This window comes from Rhodnius prolixus, unplaced genomic scaffold, assembly GCF_049639745.1.
Source record: "Rhodnius prolixus isolate KJV_2025 unplaced genomic scaffold, Rpr scaffold_4, whole genome shotgun sequence".
Lineage (NCBI taxonomy): Eukaryota > Metazoa > Arthropoda > Insecta > Hemiptera > Reduviidae > Rhodnius > Rhodnius prolixus.
Genome location: NW_027411614.1, coordinates 25,406,041 through 25,425,826, shown reverse-complemented (window position 1 = coordinate 25,425,826; position 19,786 = coordinate 25,406,041). Strand labels below are relative to the sequence as shown.

The 19,786-nt window shown below is 37.0% G+C and overlaps 1 protein-coding gene across 1 annotated transcript in view; it reads right to left on the bottom strand.

The window, feature by feature from the left end:
- LOC141456130 (hemocyte protein-glutamine gamma-glutamyltransferase-like) overlaps positions 1–19,786 on the bottom strand; it is a 91,117-nt gene that overhangs the window by 9,069 nt on the left and 62,262 nt on the right. Inside the window, exons 7-8 of the mRNA XM_074131806.1 lie at positions 8,233–8,410; positions 7,878–8,132 (exon numbers count right to left, since the gene is read on the bottom strand). Coding sequence (XP_073987907.1) covers positions 7,878–8,132; positions 8,233–8,410 — 433 coding nt within the window. The remainder of the gene's footprint in view (positions 1–7,877; positions 8,133–8,232; positions 8,411–19,786) is intronic.

The window sequence follows — 19,786 nt, the reverse complement described above, 5'->3', positions numbered from 1 at the left end:
TATGTTTGGAAATAGAAAAAAGTCACATGGAGCCATGTCTGGCGAATATGGAGGCTGGGGCATCGTTAAAGTTTTGTTTTTGGCCAAAAATTCACGAACAAGCAATGAAGTGTGAGCAGGTGCATTATCGTGGTGCAAAACCCATGAATTGTTTTGCCACAAATCCGGGCGTTTTTTTCGGATTGCTTCACGCAAACGGCGTTGAACTTGTAGGTAGTACTCCTTATTGATTGTTTGACCTTGTGGCAAGAATTCATGATGCACTATGCCATTAAAATCGAAGAACACAGTGAGCATAACCTTCACATTCGACCGCACTTGTCGAGCCTTTTTCGGTCTTGGCGATCCAGAATGCCTCCACTGGGACGATTGAGCCTTAGTTTCGACATCATATCGGTAAACCCATGTTTCGTCACCTGTTATAACACGTTTCAGTAGATCCGCATCGTTGTCGACTTCATTGAGTGACTCTTGAGCAACTTCCATTCTCCGCTGTTTTTGTTCGAAATTCAACAATTTTGGAACAAATTTTGCTGCCACACGTTTCATACCCAAAACATCCGAAAAAATTTCATGGCATGAGCCAATTGATATGGCAGCCATCAGCGACTTCTCTGATTGTGATTTGGCGATCGTTCATAACCATTTCTTTCACTTTTTTCACGTTTTCATCGGTTGTTGATGTGCTTGGACGTCCAGGTCGTTCGTCATCTTCAACGTTTTCGCGGCCATCTTGGAAACGCTTATACCACTCGTAAATCCTTGTTTTACTCATAGCAGACTCACCATATGCCTTTATTAACATTTCACACACTTTATTTCATTTTTTACGCAAAATTTAATACAAATTCTTTGATCCATTTTTTTTAACAAACAAAAATCGCCAAGCTCGAAAAACACGTCTAACCTTAACGGCTGCTACTTAAGAAGTAAACAATGAATATTACTGAAAATTTTATCGTACTTCAGGGGCATGTGTACCAACATAATAAAAAAAAAAAATTTACAATCAGACTCTCCAAACCCGCGAAATTTAAAAATTCCCGTTACTTTTTGAACACACCTCGTACTTGTTTTTTTTTTTAGCACAATCTTTTAGATTGTAGAAACTCTACCTCAACTTTGACCTACCATCACTCTTCACTTGACAAAAAATGTTTATAATGCCTTTCTACTCTACGGACTATCTAAAATAGAGTTTTTTTCCCAACTAAAAACAATTTAACGTATAAAGTCATTTTTAACAATATTGTAATCTTAATTTAAAAGGATCTACCCTGAATCTCACTTCTGACAACATTCCTGACATTCCGCCATCATGTCGTTCGTGCCCGATGAAACTTATGGGTAATTTCAGATCATATCAGAATCACTTCTTTTATTCAGAATTATTAAAAAAAAAAACAAATGAAAATAATTTCACGAACAGCAACAAGTACCATAATCAGTTCTCCAGAACTTTGCAATTACATTACATGGAAAACCTAAGTATCAAAGAGAAGTTTAATTATACTTTCAAAAAGAGAATTCTTTTTTTCTTTTATTTTTAGACATGATTTTAATTTAATAGAGGCAATAAGGCGAACTGTAATTATAAAATGCTTTTCATTCAATTACATTTCAACAAAAGAGATTTTCACTCTCTTTGTTTTGAGTCCTTTAATTTTCATTTACTAAATAACATTTATGCAAATTCTATTATTTTTATTTCTAATATTGTTTCAGAAAGCTACATTTACGTTTCTTGCAGAACTTGTTACGGCTGTGTATTTTAGTTTTAATTCTTCAAGATTAATTGTAATTACGGTGACTAATGGGTAAAGAAAGTAATTAAGAAGACAGAGATGATGGCACCACATAAATATTTATGTAGCAGTAAAATGTTGAACAATACTCCGAGGAACTCAAAATTAGTTACAAAGAAAGATGTGCCAAGGCTAGAATATTTATAAAACGTATTTGCCAGCTTTATATCATGCTATACTCTCTCGGATTAAGATGAAACTAAGATTTTGCCAGTTGTAAGGATGATCGTGGCGGGCGGTCTTAGTTCCATCTGTTTCCTGACCTCTTTGTGTTCCTGGCCATTCAGGTCTTGACCCTGACCAGTGTTTACACTGTTAGGGTGTTTACTCGCTAGCAGGCAAACAGGTTGTAAGAGCGTTTTCACAAGATAAGAAGTAAACTCTGTCCTCAGTGTTAGGATTGAGGCGAGGCGGATGGGTTTATCGCTACCTAAGGTCAATGTACCCGTTTTTTTTGTGTGCTTACGTTTTAGGTAGGAGAATATTTTGAAGAATGTGCTCAGAAGATTGGGTGCTCACGATAAGGAAATATATCTTACGACATTTTAGTGGAAGATGCCCTAAGGTCAGTTACTTGGTTTATAGGCATGGGTGTCATCAGGTTGGGGAACTTGCCCCCTCTCTAAAGCTCTACATAAGTCTTATAATATTAAAAATAAATAAATAAGTAAAATAAAGAACTTATTCCAAAAAAATAAATTGATTACACATTAAAATAAAAATCTGTCCTTTTTGATGTTGAAGGAAACGGGCTGCAAGAATTTACGATTACATTCGATACTGCAATATACTCAAACGAATCATACTCGCACTGAACCTAAACTGCAAGTGAAAAGAATGCAGTACCCTGAAATTTATTGACAAGAAGCATGCTGGAATCGGAAGAAACTGTACAGAATAGATCAGAAAGGCACCGACTCATTGAGGCCAGGATCCTTCGCGGAATTAACCCAGCACCTAGTTAGTTAGTTTAGTAAAAGACGACGTTTTTGATGAAAAAGTTATTTGGCTAAAAATTATATTTTTATAAAGATTTTATTTAATAAAATAATTATCTTTGTCTAGTGCAGTATTTTGTGAGAAAGTAGAATACTGAACTTCCGCCGAAACAACGATTTCGAAAGAGGAAGAATCGTCTATCTGTTTGAGCGGATATTACCTTCCGAGTTTGCGTAACGTTTAGATAGGAACCATTCTTTCTTGCTTCGAGCACAGAAATCGTGACCTTAAAGATAACATTTCATATGATGATTAGATAAAGAAAGACTTCTAACTCCGTTCTGGGATGTAAGAAGTGATCAGCGCGGAGATCGTAAGACCAGAATTGATTCCCATACACGTAGAACAAAGCAAGGAAAGACAAGAAATTTAATGGCAAAAAAGTACAAGATATTGTCGCCTTCCAAATCTTAAAGGAGACTGAAATCTTCTTTTCCGGAGAAAAAGGCTTTACTTAATGCTCTTCTAATCGTACAGGCCATGGGCCACCTGTAAATTAGGATGCCCTTTCAGCAGATTGCGTAGGATGGCATTCTCGAAGAGAGACATTTCAGAGAAAAGTATGGGTTTTGCTATCTGTATAATGTTTGTAAGAAATAAATATTACTTAAATATTCAGACTTGGATTCTTTTTTTCTTTTCATTTTATTTTTTCACTCTTTTCATCATTTTTTTATTTTGTACCCACAGATCAGCCTTTATTATAGGTGTTGAGAAAAGCTAGAACCTTGAGAATACTAGCAAGAAAAAGTGAAAACACCAGATTTTTATCTTTGGTTAAAACAAAAAAAAATATTTAATTAAAAGTGATAGGTTTAAAAGTGACAGGTGCATGAAAGCATGTTCTACTCCTCACACAATCTCTGTACTTTCTCATACTCCAGCAAGAGAAAGTAAAATTAGTTTATTCTCCCTTTTTTTTTATATATAAAGTTATGAGAAAAGAGAAAATTCATTATTTTCTGGTAATTAAGCCGGAAATATCTACAAGATTCCTTTGTGGTAACAGATGGTGTGTTTTGGTTTTAGTTTTTGCGAACTGAAATGTGTTAGTGAGTATCAAAAGTGCACCAACTTTTAAAAAAAAATAATGGAGAATCACCACTGGAAGATAATTCTTTCACGTCACTCTTGGACACACTATACTTGTACAGGAGATCTATTCTTGTAATTTTAAATTTAAAATAATTAATAATTAATTATATTGAAGTTCACAGCACTTAAAGAATAATAGCTGGTTTTCTCTTAAATAAAAGTGCAAACAAATGCAACGTAAAACAAATGTATATGAACGTTGAAATGATCTCTCTTTGTAAAAGAAAAAGTCAATCTATCAAAGTGCTGTAGAAGAGCTTCAAAATGAAAAAGCGAAATCGTTATAGCTACCTTTACTCAGGCTTAATTCCTGATCTACCCTCCTTGTATATTTGTGCACACGTATTATGGTGCTTTATGTTTGATGGATACTACTTAAAAGTTCCCAGTGAATGGATATTATGTGTTTACAAACTCAGTTGTGATAGTAGTATAGGCTGCAGAGTTCATTGCTTGTAGTTAGTTACTTGAACATCTCTTCATCTTAGATTTCCATTATAAAATTGTATCTATAGATATTGAAAGCAAGAATAGAAAATCGGGAACCAACCTTGTCTTTCATTCTTGGAAAAAAGTTTTGTACAAAATCTTCAATACAAAAAAAAACATCATCGAAAATTAAAGAACGAGGCTAAGACATGATCGAAATATGGTCCCAGTATCTTGAGTAAAAAAAGATGATTTTAGGATGGTTGAATTATCTACAGTAAAAAAAAGGTGTAGAGAACAGAACAGTGGATCATTCACTTCCTTAAATAAGTTTGATACAAGAGCAAATATTTGAAAAATGAAAAATCTGGAAGAACCAAAGCGGATCTAGAAGGATTTAGATGCACCATTTCGCTACGAAGACATAATATTCTCCACCAACATCTATGTGCTTAAATCTATAGCTGAGCTAGCAAAGAAATATGAATGTATTTAAAAGTTATAGCCGATTAGAATGAATGGAAGAAAATGATTAGAGAAGGATTACGTGATTTTAATTTGGTTAAGCTATAAGGATGGCAGGAATATAGAGTACTGGTCCATCCATTACCTGTAGTTTATGTAAATAGTTGTATATAGTAGAGGGATGAATGTGTGAAGCGAATGTATTTATAAGTAAGAATGGAGAGTGAGTGATATTTTTTTTTTTTTTTTGGCGCATCGACTGCTGAGGTCATTAGCGCCCCTAATCATTTTAATCTTCTCTCATCTTTTATCCACTCGAGCTGGGTCGGCACGCGTCACCTTCGGGCTTCCACATACTGCACCTTGCTGAGCAAGGTAGGGTGGAGCCCAGGTATATTGGAGTATATATCCCACTCATCCCCTCTTGTCCATCGATCCAGTCGACGAGGGGGAGAGCGGAATATATTCGTGCCTTCCCCTATTTACATTAACTTAAGATATTAACGCAAGACCAAAAGTGTTTTATTACCGAATATAAATAAACCTAATCTACCATAAGGAGGCTATTTCCTTAGAACTATGATAATGTGCAGTACTTTTAACAAATTTTCCTGCACATTCTAAAATAAACTTAGTCTAAAATTAACCTAATTATAAAATTTCTTTCAACCCCGTACTGTGATCTATCCTAAACATTCATGTCAATAAATACATTCATGCCAATAAATACATTCACGCCAATAAATACATTCACGCCAATAAATACATTCACGCCAATAAATACATTCACGCCAATAAATACATTCACGCTAATAAATACATTCACGCCAATAAACACATTCACGCTAATAAATACATTCACGCCAATAAATACATTCACACCACATTTCACACAAGGGGAAAGTACTCGATATTCCTTTCCCCTTTAAAAGAACTAAACTATAAACTAACCTAAATGCTAACCTAAATGCTAACCTAAATTTTACAATATAAATTAATATGTCTTAAATATGTAAATAGCCTCCTTATGTAAGGAGAACCCTCTTCAAGAATAGCGCACTTGTCATGTGGCAGGCCTGCTCTTTCTCTTTGGCTACGCAGTGCCTGACACCCTTCCAACACGTGCGACACTGTCAGCCTTTCTCGACATCGGGGGCACCTCGGCCTTCTTTCGGCAATGAGGAGGTACCCATGTGTCACACGTGTATGTCCAATCCTTAGCCTTGTCAAAATCACAGATTCGTGCCGCGGGTAGTTCTCGACTGTAGCGCCCCAAACACGTGGTTTAATTTCTTTTAATTTTTCGTTTGTGCGATCCCACTGCCCTTGCCATTTATTTCTTATTAGAAGTTTCATATATACTTTTAGGTCAGTGGGACGCACAGGGATGACTTCATCAGTAGTTGTAGAGGCGGCACGTTTGGCCGCCTCGTCCGCTTGTTCATTACCGGACACACCAATGTGGCCCGGGACCCAAGCGAACGTCACCCTTTGTCCACGTGAACGCAATTCCGATAAATAATAAAATATTCTGGAGACCAATGGGTCCGTCGAGAACTTATCCCGGAGAGCCATGACTGCACTTAGTGAGTCGGTTAACACCAACGCTTTATTATAATTTCTGTTTTTTATGAACGTTATGGCCTGGCTAATAGCAAACAACTCGGCCGTGTACACCGATGCATAATGAGGGAGTGTCTAACTAAGGGTAACTCCCTCTGTGTACACAGCGCTACCCACACCGTTGCCCATCTTCGACCCGTCCGTAAAGACAGGTCGGAAGTCATAGTGAAAATTCATAATTTCTAATAATTTTTGTCTATAGACAACGGGGGGAGTTTCTTCTTTTTTGTGGATTGCCAGGTCCATGCGGACTTTTGCAGAGGGCAATAGCCAGGGAGGGTCAGGAGCAAAACCCCAATTCATAACTTCTCCCAAAGTGAGTGATATTCTAGTGATAAACACCTAGACCAGTGATGGGCAAAGTACGGCCCGCGGGCCAACTCCGGCCCGCGAAAGTATTTAATCCGGCCCGCCGAGGGTCCATCGACATGGATAGTATATGGCCTGCTATAATTACGAGTACGTTTTGACGGTCGAGAAGTATAAAGTAGATTCTACTTAGTAGAATAATAGATGCATAACCTATAGGTGAAGCTAAACTAGCCGCGTAGTTACACAAGTGTGAATGCTGTAATGTTTTTATAATATTATGATTAAAAGCTTTAACACAAAATGCATTTTTTCTATAATTCTGGCCCTCCTCTAGAATTTCTTAAAATTTGTGGCCCCCCATTAAAAAAGTTTGCCCACCACTGACCTAGACGATGCTGGCTGTATGGCGAAAGCCAATGCCAAAAAAGAAAACAAAAAAAAATCTAGAAGGTACGGTCAGATAAGGATGTGAAGATTAGGTAATGTGTAAAGGAAAGGGCGCTCTTAAGCTGTGCAGCTTAAGCAGCTGAGGGAACCATACGAGATCAAACGCCAGGGTGAAATAACCAGTATCTTTTAGCACTATTTCTCCTCAAGAGTAGAGAAGATGGCGACCGCAATGCAATGTTAGAACAGTAAAATGGGTAGATCAGAAGTCGTACTGGATTTACGGGAGGTAATCCTCTTGGAAGAAGCCATGGTAAGTCCATGTAAAAGCCAATCGCAGATTTTTCACATGAAAGTAAGAGACTTATTGAAAGATAGGATGATTAGTAAGGTGGGTGTGGCTTCTTAGGTTTTTTGAACAACTGTAGCGGTGATTTTCCAAAAGGAGCGGAAATAGTTGCTCCTTAGGATGGCATTCTAGAGATATTTTAGGAAAAATGTCGAAGGTGAATGTGTTAGGAGGAGAGGAATTTCAAGGCTTTTTAACACCATTTCCTTGAGATAAGAATTTTCATTGTCAGGATGAGAGAAAAATTTAAAGAAAGATGTTCTTCATAGTGCATTTTCCCGGAGCGTTAATTGTATAAACGTTTTATTTATTCAATTAAAACTAATAAACAGTAAAATCAATAAAGCACAACTAGTTTAAAACAATTATTCTTAAAATAATTGATTAAATGATTAAAATCAAGATATTCTTACTTCCACTCATTTCTTGAGGAGTTGCATCAATTATTTGCCAACCTCCATAGCCTTGTGGTAAATCTGGACGAGACATCCATACGTCATTCCAGACGTGAAAATTCCAGCATGAATCGTGGCATTCACCATCTGGCCCACCAATTATTTCTTCACCATTTGCATCAAAGTATTTATCCACTGTCAACGATGAATTTGTATCGTGGGCACTGACATAATTAGTAACAGAGCGACAGGGCATACCAATGGCTCGGCAGGCTGTTAACAGCAAATAGTGGAATAATAATTATAAAAAAAAAAAAAAATACTTTAACCTGAGTGTCTGCACTAATTGCAGGTAAAAGTGAATCGATAGAACCTGTGACAACAAGTGCGGAGAAGACCCAGCATTGTCCGTATGGTACTGGTGTAGCACCACTTCTCAGATACTGTTCCATAATTTGTGCTGAACCTGTCCAAGCATGAGGTGAAGTACCATCTCTATAATCACCATCCCATCTTCCAATAACAAGACCACCTTCATCTGCAGCGTTTATCTAAACAAAAAAAGAAGAGCAACATCCCATTATATTGGATTAATTCCAAAGTTAACCTAACTTAACATTATAAATATTCGCCACATTGACAATTAAAATGCTTTCATTTCGACAAACACCAAATAAAATAGACTGGATCAAAACTTTTATATCGACAAACTACTGGTAATTAGCTTCTAAAGAAACTTAATGCAAAGTGTGCAGCGAACTTGTTTCTTGATGTAATGACATTGTAATGAAATGGAACTCCTCATTCTACGACTTCCATACTTGATCACCGGTTTATATCTGTCTTTCAAGTTAGAAAACATCAAACAGATTTAATATTTCTATCCAGAATACTCCAGAACAAACCAATAGAACTTATTTACTAGAATAGTTATGATTCCGAATTCCTGCAGCCCACACCAGATTGTTCCTTGTGCAACTTTCCTTATTATTCGAAAACCCTTTATCTCCAAAATAGATCTGCTTACTAATAAATTAAGTATTCATTAACGATATTCACAAACATTTAAAACATTGATCATCTGAATAAAAGGGAAACAAAATGTATTTAAATAATTAATGAAAGATCTATCTTTTATTCTATTTGGATTCATCTCTTATTTACCTATTGTATAATTTTATATTCTATAGAATTTTATACACTTCCAACGTCCGGTCGAAAGAATTTGTAACAACGAAAGGCTGTAGCCTTAGCCCATTGTTGTTCATAGTTGCCTTAGACGAAGCTCTGCGGCAGTGTCAGCAAAAAAAAAAAAATGCGCAGCTTTAATGTTGGATTATTGTAGAATGACTCCTGTGCGTTTGAGCCTCCTCGCGTTTGCAGACAATATCGTCGTGTTTGCAAATAATGATATAGACTTACAATACAATATGAATATATTGCAGAAAGAATTAGGGAAAATTAACGTCCATAAATCTAAAACTATGGAGATTAGCTATTAGATATATTAGATGGACCGCTAAATGTTAACATCAGGAATGTTATGTTGGAGCAAGTCGCTGATTTTAAATATTTGGAAGTAAATATTAATGAACAAGGCCGAATCCAGGGAGAAATTAATGGAAGAGTGGCTACGGCAGGTAGAATGTTCAATGCCCTTAAGAAAGGATTTATTACTTAAGAGGGAAGTAACGAAGGGCGAAAATAACGGTTTTTAAAAATATACCTATCTCCCAATTTTAACCTACGGCAGCGAATCGTGGGCTCTAACTTCCAAACACAGCAATCAGGTACAGGCAGCCGAAATGCGTTTCCTCCGAAAAATAGAGGGAAAGACGAGGAGAGATAGAATAAGAAATTCTACTAAAAGGTCTAATCTCGATGACAGGCCGGCGGAAGAGCTGCTGAGAGGACACAGGCTAAGAAGGTTTGGGCACAAGGATGAGGATGGACACTAGCCGTATAGCAAGACTTTGTTATGAGGCTAAGATGCAGGGTCAAAGAGACAGGGGCAGACCACGCACAACATGGGAAGGGATAGCGTTAGAGGATTTCAGAAATAGAGACATTGGATTGGAGAAGAACTAGAAATTTGACTGAGGAAAGGGATAGCTGGAAAGTTTTAGTGAAGGCACCTCGACACTGAAAGGTAAACGAGCAATGATTAAGAAGAAGAAGGCTGAATTTTATAATTTTTATTCTCCTTTATTGAGGTATTATTTTGCTGTTTTTTGACTAAAAATTGCAAAAAATTGTAGAAAGGGCTGGTGCCCATTTATAAAAACAAAGAAATAACTAGTTTAAACGGCATAATTTTCTTCTTTTTTTTATTTTGTTTACGTTTTCAATGTGGTCTATGCCGTTTATTTCTAATAATTTTCATGAGAAATTTTAACGACTCTTATAGGAAAGGAAATGGAAAACTACCCTGTTTTCCTTTACAGCCTAGATCAGTATAACGTACGGTCCTGTTTACTGAAAATAAAGTATCACTTAACTGAATGGAAATTCACTTTTCTGAAAATTTTTCCTACCATTTTGTCTATACTTGTAGTAAACACTACATTATTTAAATAATTTTCTTAAGAGTTAGTTATGAGGAGCCGGTTAAAGGTTTCACTTCAGTTTTACTATGTGGTTAATGTTCGTAAAAATGAAGTATGTTTCTGAAATTTGGAAGTTTGAAAAACTGCAGAAGTTAGAGCCTTGGGAATAATAAGTAGAGGAAGTCGCGTTTTCATGCAGAATTCTTTTATTCTCTTGTTCGTTTCGGATTGTGCCAATCTTCGTCTTGACAGTGTATGATTACATTAGCATATAAACCAACTCAGAACTTATCTCTCTGTTATATAATAACATTTTCAGAGAAAAATAGATGAAATAATCTCAAAAGTATAGAATAATAAATAATCTAAAGATAGAATATAAATAATTAAATCCATTTACTCCATAATACTTCTTAGGCATATATTTAAGTGCATTACGTGGATATGCGCCACCTACCGCAATATAATATATCAATGGCAAATATTTTTTGCACTCTAGCCAAAGTTGACGCCTCTGGCGCCCCACAAGAAATAGAGAGTTTTAGTTAGAGGTTGAAGTTTATAGGTAAGCGTCGTTAGAGCGCCACCTTTCTGCAAGATGCCAGACTGACAAATTACCCTACACACTACGACAAGGGCCTTTACAGCCACCCACTAAGTTGGAATGCTACCAAAACTCAAATAATCTGATTTAACTCGGTAAATGTCTGGCGTTAAGTAAAATCTATTATTTCATCTGTGTCATTTTAACTAAATTGCTATAGGCGTAATTAGTTCTTCAGAATGTGGAACATGTTAGTGAAAATGTCACGAATGAAGAGTGGTAAGACGCAAATGACTATGAATTCATTGCATTAAGTGTGGTAATAATAACATTAGGATCTTGAACTGGACCGTTAAATGATTATTTTTTCTTGTTAAATAATAAATGCTTATAAATATTCCCGTGTGTTTCTATTTTAAATGGACTTGCCAGCACAGTGTTCAAAAGGAAATAAATCTGTATCTATTGTAGCAAATTGCAGCAATTCTCATTTTTATTCAAAATCTCCAGTTGGGCACAATGCCACTTCTCATATATCATCATAAATTAATATTCATATCGAATGTAGAAATTATTCAATAGCACATAACTGACCAAGTTTGATTTTGTTTTGTATTTTTTACTTTCCTAGCGCTGCTATTATAAATTTACATAAAACATTGTTACAAAATTAACAACGTGAAATGATAAAACTGAAATAATAATACAAAGTACCTAAAAGATGTTAATATATTTAGATAAACAATAATATTATATTTAATAATTAGAAGCTTTATTCTGGCGAGCTACACCAGTTTACATTGTAAAGTCATTGCGAATAATTAATATTTAGATAATTGAATTTGTTTAACATTAAGAAACAAAACTGGTTACGGGTGCTAATATTCCAAGATGTTTCACTTATTGACTTTATCTCTATTTTTGTTTTATACTTTATGACAGAAATTAATTAAAAATGCATTAGTCCGTCCGCACTTTGCTTTAATAATGACTTCCAAGTTTTACTGCAAACTGCAGGTGTCGATTGAGTTGAGACTTGAAATTGTGGTTCAGTTTTTAAAAGTAAGGTAATGCTATTTATTTATTTCAGGTAGGCTTAAAATCCAACTACCGATTAGGTGACGTAGAAGAAAATAATGGCCGTACACAATTATGATAAATGAAAAGTCGGATAGTGGCAGATGCCCAGTGTAAACAAATGAACATGGAATATGACAGAAACGATTTATTAAATAGACTTAAAATATACAATAAAAGAAAGTAATATAAATATATAAAAGGAACGCAACACATCAGCACATCACTAACTTGAACACATAGGATGGTAACCCGCCGCTATGGTTATATTTTCCTTAAACGGTGATGGCCACTAATCAAGTTGAATACTCATCCCATCTAGCGGCGGGGTGACTAGGCTCGAGTCGTACTTTGCTATGAATGCAATACTTGACACGCCCCCTCGAGGCGAGCCGGGCAGATTCCGGACATCTTAAGCCCTTGGATGCACGAGAGGTGTTTAGCTCTAGGGAGTCCTTTCGTCATAACATCGGCCAGCATGTCTTCGGAGCTCACATGATGGATTGTCAGCTTCTTTTCCTTCAGTGCGTCTCTGACGAAATGGAACCTAATGTCGATATGCTTGCTTCGATTATGAAAAGTCGGGTTCTGAGCTAACTTCAACGCACTCGCATTGTCCATATGCAGGTTGACATTTGCTACATCCTCATAGCCTGATTCCGTTAGAAAACGTCGTAGGTAAATGGCCTCTTTGACCGCCTCTGACAGTGCCATATACTCGGCCTCTGTTGTCGATAAGGCTACAGTTTTTTGTTTCCTGGAGTCCCATGTTACCGGTCCTCCTCCAAGCAGGAAAACATATCCAGTGTACGATCGGCGATCCACGCCGCAGTTTCCCCAATCGGCGTCCACGTACCCTTTAAGAGGTTCTTGATTACTATAGTAGGAGATGCCACAATCAGGGGTTCCCTTCAAATAACGAAGAACTCGTTTGGCTGCAGTCCAGTGTGTTCTGTTGTAGCAATTGTTAAACTGCCCCAAGTAGCTGACCGCAAAACTCAGGTCTGGCCTGGTAGTTACTGACAGGTATGTTAACGCACCAACAAGCTCCCTGTAAGGTAAATGTGTGAATTCTACCTGATTGTGATCTTCGGTCGGCTTTGTCAGCTTTGTGTGCTGATCCACCGGTGTGGACACAGGTTTACAATCGGTCATTTCGAACCGATTCAAGATTTCGGAGATATACCCCCTTTGATGCAGATTGATCTTGCTTCCATCTTTCGAGAATTCCATCCCTAGGCAACTTTTCACATCACCCAACTCCTTGACTTCAAAGTTTTTCGCCAGCTCCTTTTTAATGTACTTAATAGTTTCGCGGCTTTTAGAAATCAATAAGATGTCGTCCACATACACGATTACTAGTGTCAAGTCTTTTGCGTCTTTCATCCGATAAAGGCAGGGGTCAGACGTCAAAGGTACAGCCCCTATCGAGGTTAAAGCCTTGTTTAACACCTTGTTCCAAGCTCTTCCGGCCTGCTTCAGGCCATATAACGCCTTTTTTAATAGGCATACTTGATTCTCTTTACTTAGGTTGCGAAGCATTGCGGCGGATTTCTCTCTAATGGATGCGTCACTATCCTCCAGTAACATTTCCAATAATCGTCTTAGCTGTTGAGGAGGTTCCATGTATATGGTTTCCTCTAGGTTTCCCTGTAGGTAAGCGGAGGTGACGTCAAGTTGCTCCATGAACATGTTATCTCGAGCGGCTAAAGCGACTGCCAACCGGATGGTGCTGAGGCGGGCGACCGGAGCGAATGTCTCGTTAAAATGTATTCCTGGTTCTTGGGTAAACCCCTGAGCAACCAGTCTAGCTTTCATTTTATCAAAACTGCCGTCTGCTTTGAATTTGTTCCGTAGGATCATTCGGCTCCCAATGACTACAGCGTTACTAGGTCGATCGACAATAGTCCAGGTGTCATTTTTTACTATGGACCTTACCTCTCTCTTCATGGCTTGGTACCATTGATCAGCATCGGGACTCGATAGAGCACGATTCATAGGTATTTCGCAGGTCATGCTGAATTCATCGGGCTCGGTGTTATCCGCCTCTTCTCCCTTCATGTGATATATCTTTTTGGGTCTTCCGCGTCTTCCGGTTTTGAGAAGTGTGGGCCTTCCAGGGCCTCTGAATGAAGCTCCTGTTTCTTCTATTTCCTTGTTGCCTTTCGATGTTTTTTCTTTATCTTCTTTCGCAGGTTGTATTCCCGCTTGAGAGTCACCTTCTTCATTTTTCTCCGCAGGATTATTTAAAATTATGACTGTTTCCCTGGGTGCTTTCCCGACCTCTCTGTCCTCGACTTCAAGGATCTTGTCATTTTCGACTTCTCTACAAGAGTTAGTCAACTGTTCCACAAATTTAACGTCCCGACTAATCTCAACCTTTTTTTCATCGGATAACCATATTCGGTATCCTTTACACTTATCTGAGTACCCGATAAATCTACCTTCCCTGCTGCGAGGCTCTAGTTTTCCTTGACCAGGATTTCTGTTCAAGCAATAGACTTTTGACCCAAAAATGCGCAGGTGATTGATATTGGGTTTATTCCCTTTCCATAATTCGTAAGGTGTCTTTCCGTGTAAACTATTTGAAGGACATAGGTTTCGTAAGTAATTCGCAGTGTTAACTGCTTCGGCCCAGAAACTCGGAGGAAGTCCAGACTCTATCAGCAGACATCTTGCCATGTCCATAAGTGTCCTGTTTTTCCTTTCGGCCACTCCGTTCTGTTGCGGGTTGTGAGGTACGGTTAGTCGCCTGGCAATGCCACGCTCACTAAGCATCTTGTCGTATTCCTTGTTGACGTACTCGGACCCGTTGTCAGATTGAATACATTTGACCCTTTTTCCCTTTTGATTTTCCATCAGGGCTATAACTTCACGAGTCTTCTCGGTGACTTCATCTTTTGATCTGATAAATCTGACTTCGCACCATTTGGACTTGTCGTCGATGAACACTACGAAATATTTGGCCTTTCCATTGGATTCTGTTCGGATGGGTCCACATACGTCGGTATGTATAATTTCCAGAAAATCACTTTTTCGGTTTGAAAACTTCGGAAATGGAGCACGAGTCATTTTTCCCTTGCAGCAGACATCGCATGTGGGGTTTTCTGTAGTTTTTACGATGTTTGGGCCTTGGATAACCCCGTTCTTCACACTCTCAACTAGGTCCTTGAAGTTAAGATGACCTAGGCGACGATGCCATGTTTCAAGTGATGTGTCATGTCTCGAATTATATGCGGATGCACCTGGTAAAGGCTTCAATTCACGGACGAAAAACAAATTCCCAACGCGGTCAGCCAATAATTTCACATGTCCATTCGGGTCAATTATCTTGGCCTTCTCCCGCTGAAATAGCACTTGATAGCCTTTGTCTGTCATCTTACTTACGGATAGTAAGTTTGTGCGGAGTTCAGGCACATGTAGAGTGTCGTTCAACGTGATCTTTTTGACTTCACCGAAAACATCAGATGTAAAGGTTGCTGTGCCTGCGGACACAATTTTTGACGAGCCGTAATTAGCTAACTTCAATTCGGATTCATGGGCGGTTCCTAAACTTATGAAGTCTTTTGGTTCGTTGCTCAAATGTGAGGTTGCCCCGCTGTCGAGGCACCATCTGTAACTAGTATTCATTCCTACGTTTTCCGAACCAATCCAGGCGCACAACGACAGGTCTTCTTCTACCTGTTTTGCAACATTGTTGACGTCCCTCTTCTTATAGTCTTTACTTCTGCACTCAGAAGCCTTGTGGCCAAACCTTCGGCATTTATGGCATTGAAATTTAAATGGCTCCTTGGTATTATTTTTGCAAGGTGAAGCTTGATGGGGATTCGCACTTTTATCTCTGTTTCTGTACTTGAACTTCTGGTGTTTATTGTACGAGTACATGGCGTTTTGTGGAGTTTCCGCCCTACTATTATTTCTTGCATCGCTCTCTTCAATTATTTTAATTCTTAACGATTCCGGGTCTGGCAGTTGATCCCTCGATTCGATTGCACATCTGAAGTTCTCAAAACTTATGGGGAGACTATAAATTAATAAGATCGCAAGTAAGTCAGGGTTGATGGTTACTTCCATATCATTTAATTTGTCAACAGCATCAAAAAACTTTCTTAGATGCTCACGAATATCTTCACCTTCCTGCATTTTTTGCAGTATTAATTGTTTTAACAAGGTGGCCTTTCTAGCTGGCCCCTTAGACTGATATATGTCTTGCAACTTAAGCCAGACATCTCTAGAAGTAGAACAATTTTTAATTTGTTTAAGTTCAGGTGGGCTAATATTTAAGATTATATCTGATGTAGCTTTACTGTCATTTCTTACCCAGTTCTCAATAGCTTCCTTGTTCGAGTCGGCTGGTTCCGGTTTCTTATTTTCTCCATTGACATAGCACCAATAATCATTTTTAATAAGAAGGGCTTTCATCTGCAACTTCCACGTATCATAATTGTCCTTTGATAAGGTTTCAAAACGTGAGAAATTAGCGATACTCATATTGTTACAATAAGACAAAACCGTAGTAAATTATTACAACCGAGGTTATTTTTCGGAACAAGTAAAAACACAAAAAAATATACGAAATAAAAATGCAACCAAGTAGAACTGTTTTTATCACTTATAATAGTCTGGGCCCATAACCTGATAAATGAAAAGTCGGATAGTGGCAGATGCCCAGTGTAAACAAATGAACATGGAATATGACAGAAACGATTTATTAAATAGACTTAAAATATACAATAAAAGAAAGTAATATAAATATATAAAAGGAACGCAACACATCAGCACATCACTAACTTGAACACATAGGATGGTAACCCGCCGCTATGGTTATATTTTCCTTAAACGGTGATGGCCACTAATCAAGTTGAATACTCATCCCATCTAGCGGCGGGGTGACTAGGCTCGAGTCGTACTTTGCTATGAATGCAATACTTGACAAATTAAAAGTTATTTCACACAGAAACATAAAATAATAAATCAAATACGTGCTTCGAAAAACCTCCATAAACTATAATAAGAAATGTACTCATTAACATAAAAAATTGTTTAGCTTTTTGTTGACACATTACCTTTATAAATACTATCTAACGATAAATTCGGTAATGTTAATGATGAATAAAAAAGAGCAACCATTTTTTTCTCAAAAAAAGGTGTTTGGTCTACCACAGCACGCTCCCATTTTTATTTGAAATGTCTTATAGTCGAATTGTAAATAGGTTGGTCTTGGCAATGATTGAAACTAAGTTGGGATGGTTTAATAATTGGTTAGATCTTCTGAGAAAGCACAATATTGTAGACAATGAACGAAGCCTAACAGATCAGTTTGGTGATCTTTCTGAGATACTTTAGAAAACTATGATTGCCTCAGAGAACAAAAATGTTATTATAAAAGCAAATAATAGTACCTCTCGTCCTCTCTATCAGTTTCTAACCTTTAATTTCAAAAATAATTATCTCTTCTCTCAAACTCCTAAAAACGCTAAATATATTAGCAAAACAAGGTCTGAAGTGCTAAATTTAACCTAAAAAATTTAGCCAGACTGTTCCGTATGTCATTTAGAATGTATTGAGGGACTTGCATCTCTTCATGACTGTGTGCCCTAAGTATAATGACTTGCGTCTAAGGTATTTTGGCAGTATGCAGCTTCTTACCTCTGACTGTTTGGAGATAATGAATGGTAGGGATTGGTCGGCTTTTGCTGTCTATGTTCGGGAAGCGTATCACCGTAGATCGAGCATTATTAACCCTTAACTGGTATCCTCAAAATCTCAACTTCAACTGGTATCGTCTGGTCAGCTTTCACCCGAAACTTTAAAAGCACATTACTCTTAAAAGGTCATTGATATAATTAAAGTCGAATTAGTTTTTCTTAGATTTATTTAGCAAACGAAAATGATGAATATCTTGTTAAATTTGTTTCATAAGATTAAGAAAAACAAATAGTGCTGCACGAGACCGAGACGAGGCGAGACTTTATGCAGTCTCGATCTCGGTCTCGGTCTCGGTCGCTCAAGTCTCGGTCTCGGTCTCGGTCTCGTCGAGATATCTCGGTCTCGGTTTTTTGAATTTTTGTTTAAGTATTAAAAGCGGTTTGCTATTAATAATCTTTTCAAAAAATGTTATTATTTTCTAATTATTTTAATTTATATATTGGTAATGAAAATGTGTGTAAAAGAAGACAACTACTTACACTTCAATGCATCATATATTACTATTACTGTTATATATCTTTATATAATTTCAAAAAGATGTTAAAAACGCGCCAAATGAAAGACCCAAATAACATATCTGCCTGCTATAACAAGTCGATTCGTGAAATGAAAAATACACCTCCCAACAAACTTCCCGCTCCATTAGTTATGGCTGTTGGTGAAGATAAAGAATCTGATGATTTACCTTTTGACGACGACGACGACTGCATCAATATTTTTGCACCATTTGCTCAAAAATCAGCAAATATAACCGAAGCATGGAAGACAGAAATAATTAATTACACCAAATTAGACCAAGTACCAGTAGACGTTGACATTTTAGAATGGTGGAAAACACTTGAGAATTCCTTCAAAAATTTGTCTAGAATGGCGAAAGATATTTTTAGTATCTGTGCAACTTCAGTGCCATCGGAAAGATTATTTTCGCAAGCTGCGATGATAATGACCAATAGAAGATCTTCTCTAACTTCTGACTCAGTAAAAGCTCTTTTATGTATCAATGCTTGGGCAAAGTGTATCTTAAAAACGAAAATTTGTGGCAATATTTTTTAGGTGCATAGATAGTCTTTTTTTTCAAATTCACTAATTCCTAAATTCTAAAATATAATTCAAATAATATCAAAGTTCAAAGTATTAGATTATTAATAGTGAAATTTATGAATTTGAATGAATGAATGATATGAATAGTGAAATTTAGTGAATTTATGTAAAAAATTATGTAATTCGAAGGGGGCCGCCACGGTAGCCGAGCGGTGCGAGATCTGCGAAGCTAATGTGTATTGTGGTATTGGGTTCGATTCCCGGTCTTAGGCCTTGGATTTTATTTAATGGTTAATATGAGAAATTTACAGTAAAGTATGTTTGCTAGTCGCCTCCGTCCGCGACACCTAATTGGTAGTTGGACGTAAAGCCCCGCCTGAAAAAATAGGCGATTACTTTACTTTGCTTACTTTACTTATGTAATTCGAAGTCAAATAGATGTAGTAATATTGAACATATATAATAAAATCGTATCTTTTAATAATTAATTCAATACCCGTAATGATTATTTATTAATAAAGAACACAATTTTATAATTTTGTAGTTAAAAATTAATATTTGAAAAACCGAGACGAGACCGAGATTTCTCGACGAGATATATATCATGTCTCGATCTCGGTTGCTCAAGTCTCGTCTCGTTTCTCGTGCAGCACTAAAAACAAATAAGTTAAAAAAATGCAAAAGTTGCAATTTTTTTTTAAGTTACAAAAAAAGATGAACAAAAATAATATTTACTGAAAAACGTTATTTTCTTAAAGTTAGATGTTCATTCCAAGAAAAGAAAAGTCCTAAAGAAAAAAAAAAAATTTCCCCCATAATTTTGCAAGTACCGAATTATCATGATGCGAGAATAACATACTTGTTTTGTATTGATACAAAAAACCAACGTTTTGTTGCCAGTAAAAACAAACAATGAAGTTCCGACGGTAGTTTTTTTTATATGGAATTATTGGAGTAAGACAAATTTAGCTTTCCTAGTTCATGGACCAGCTTAACTGAACAGAACCAGT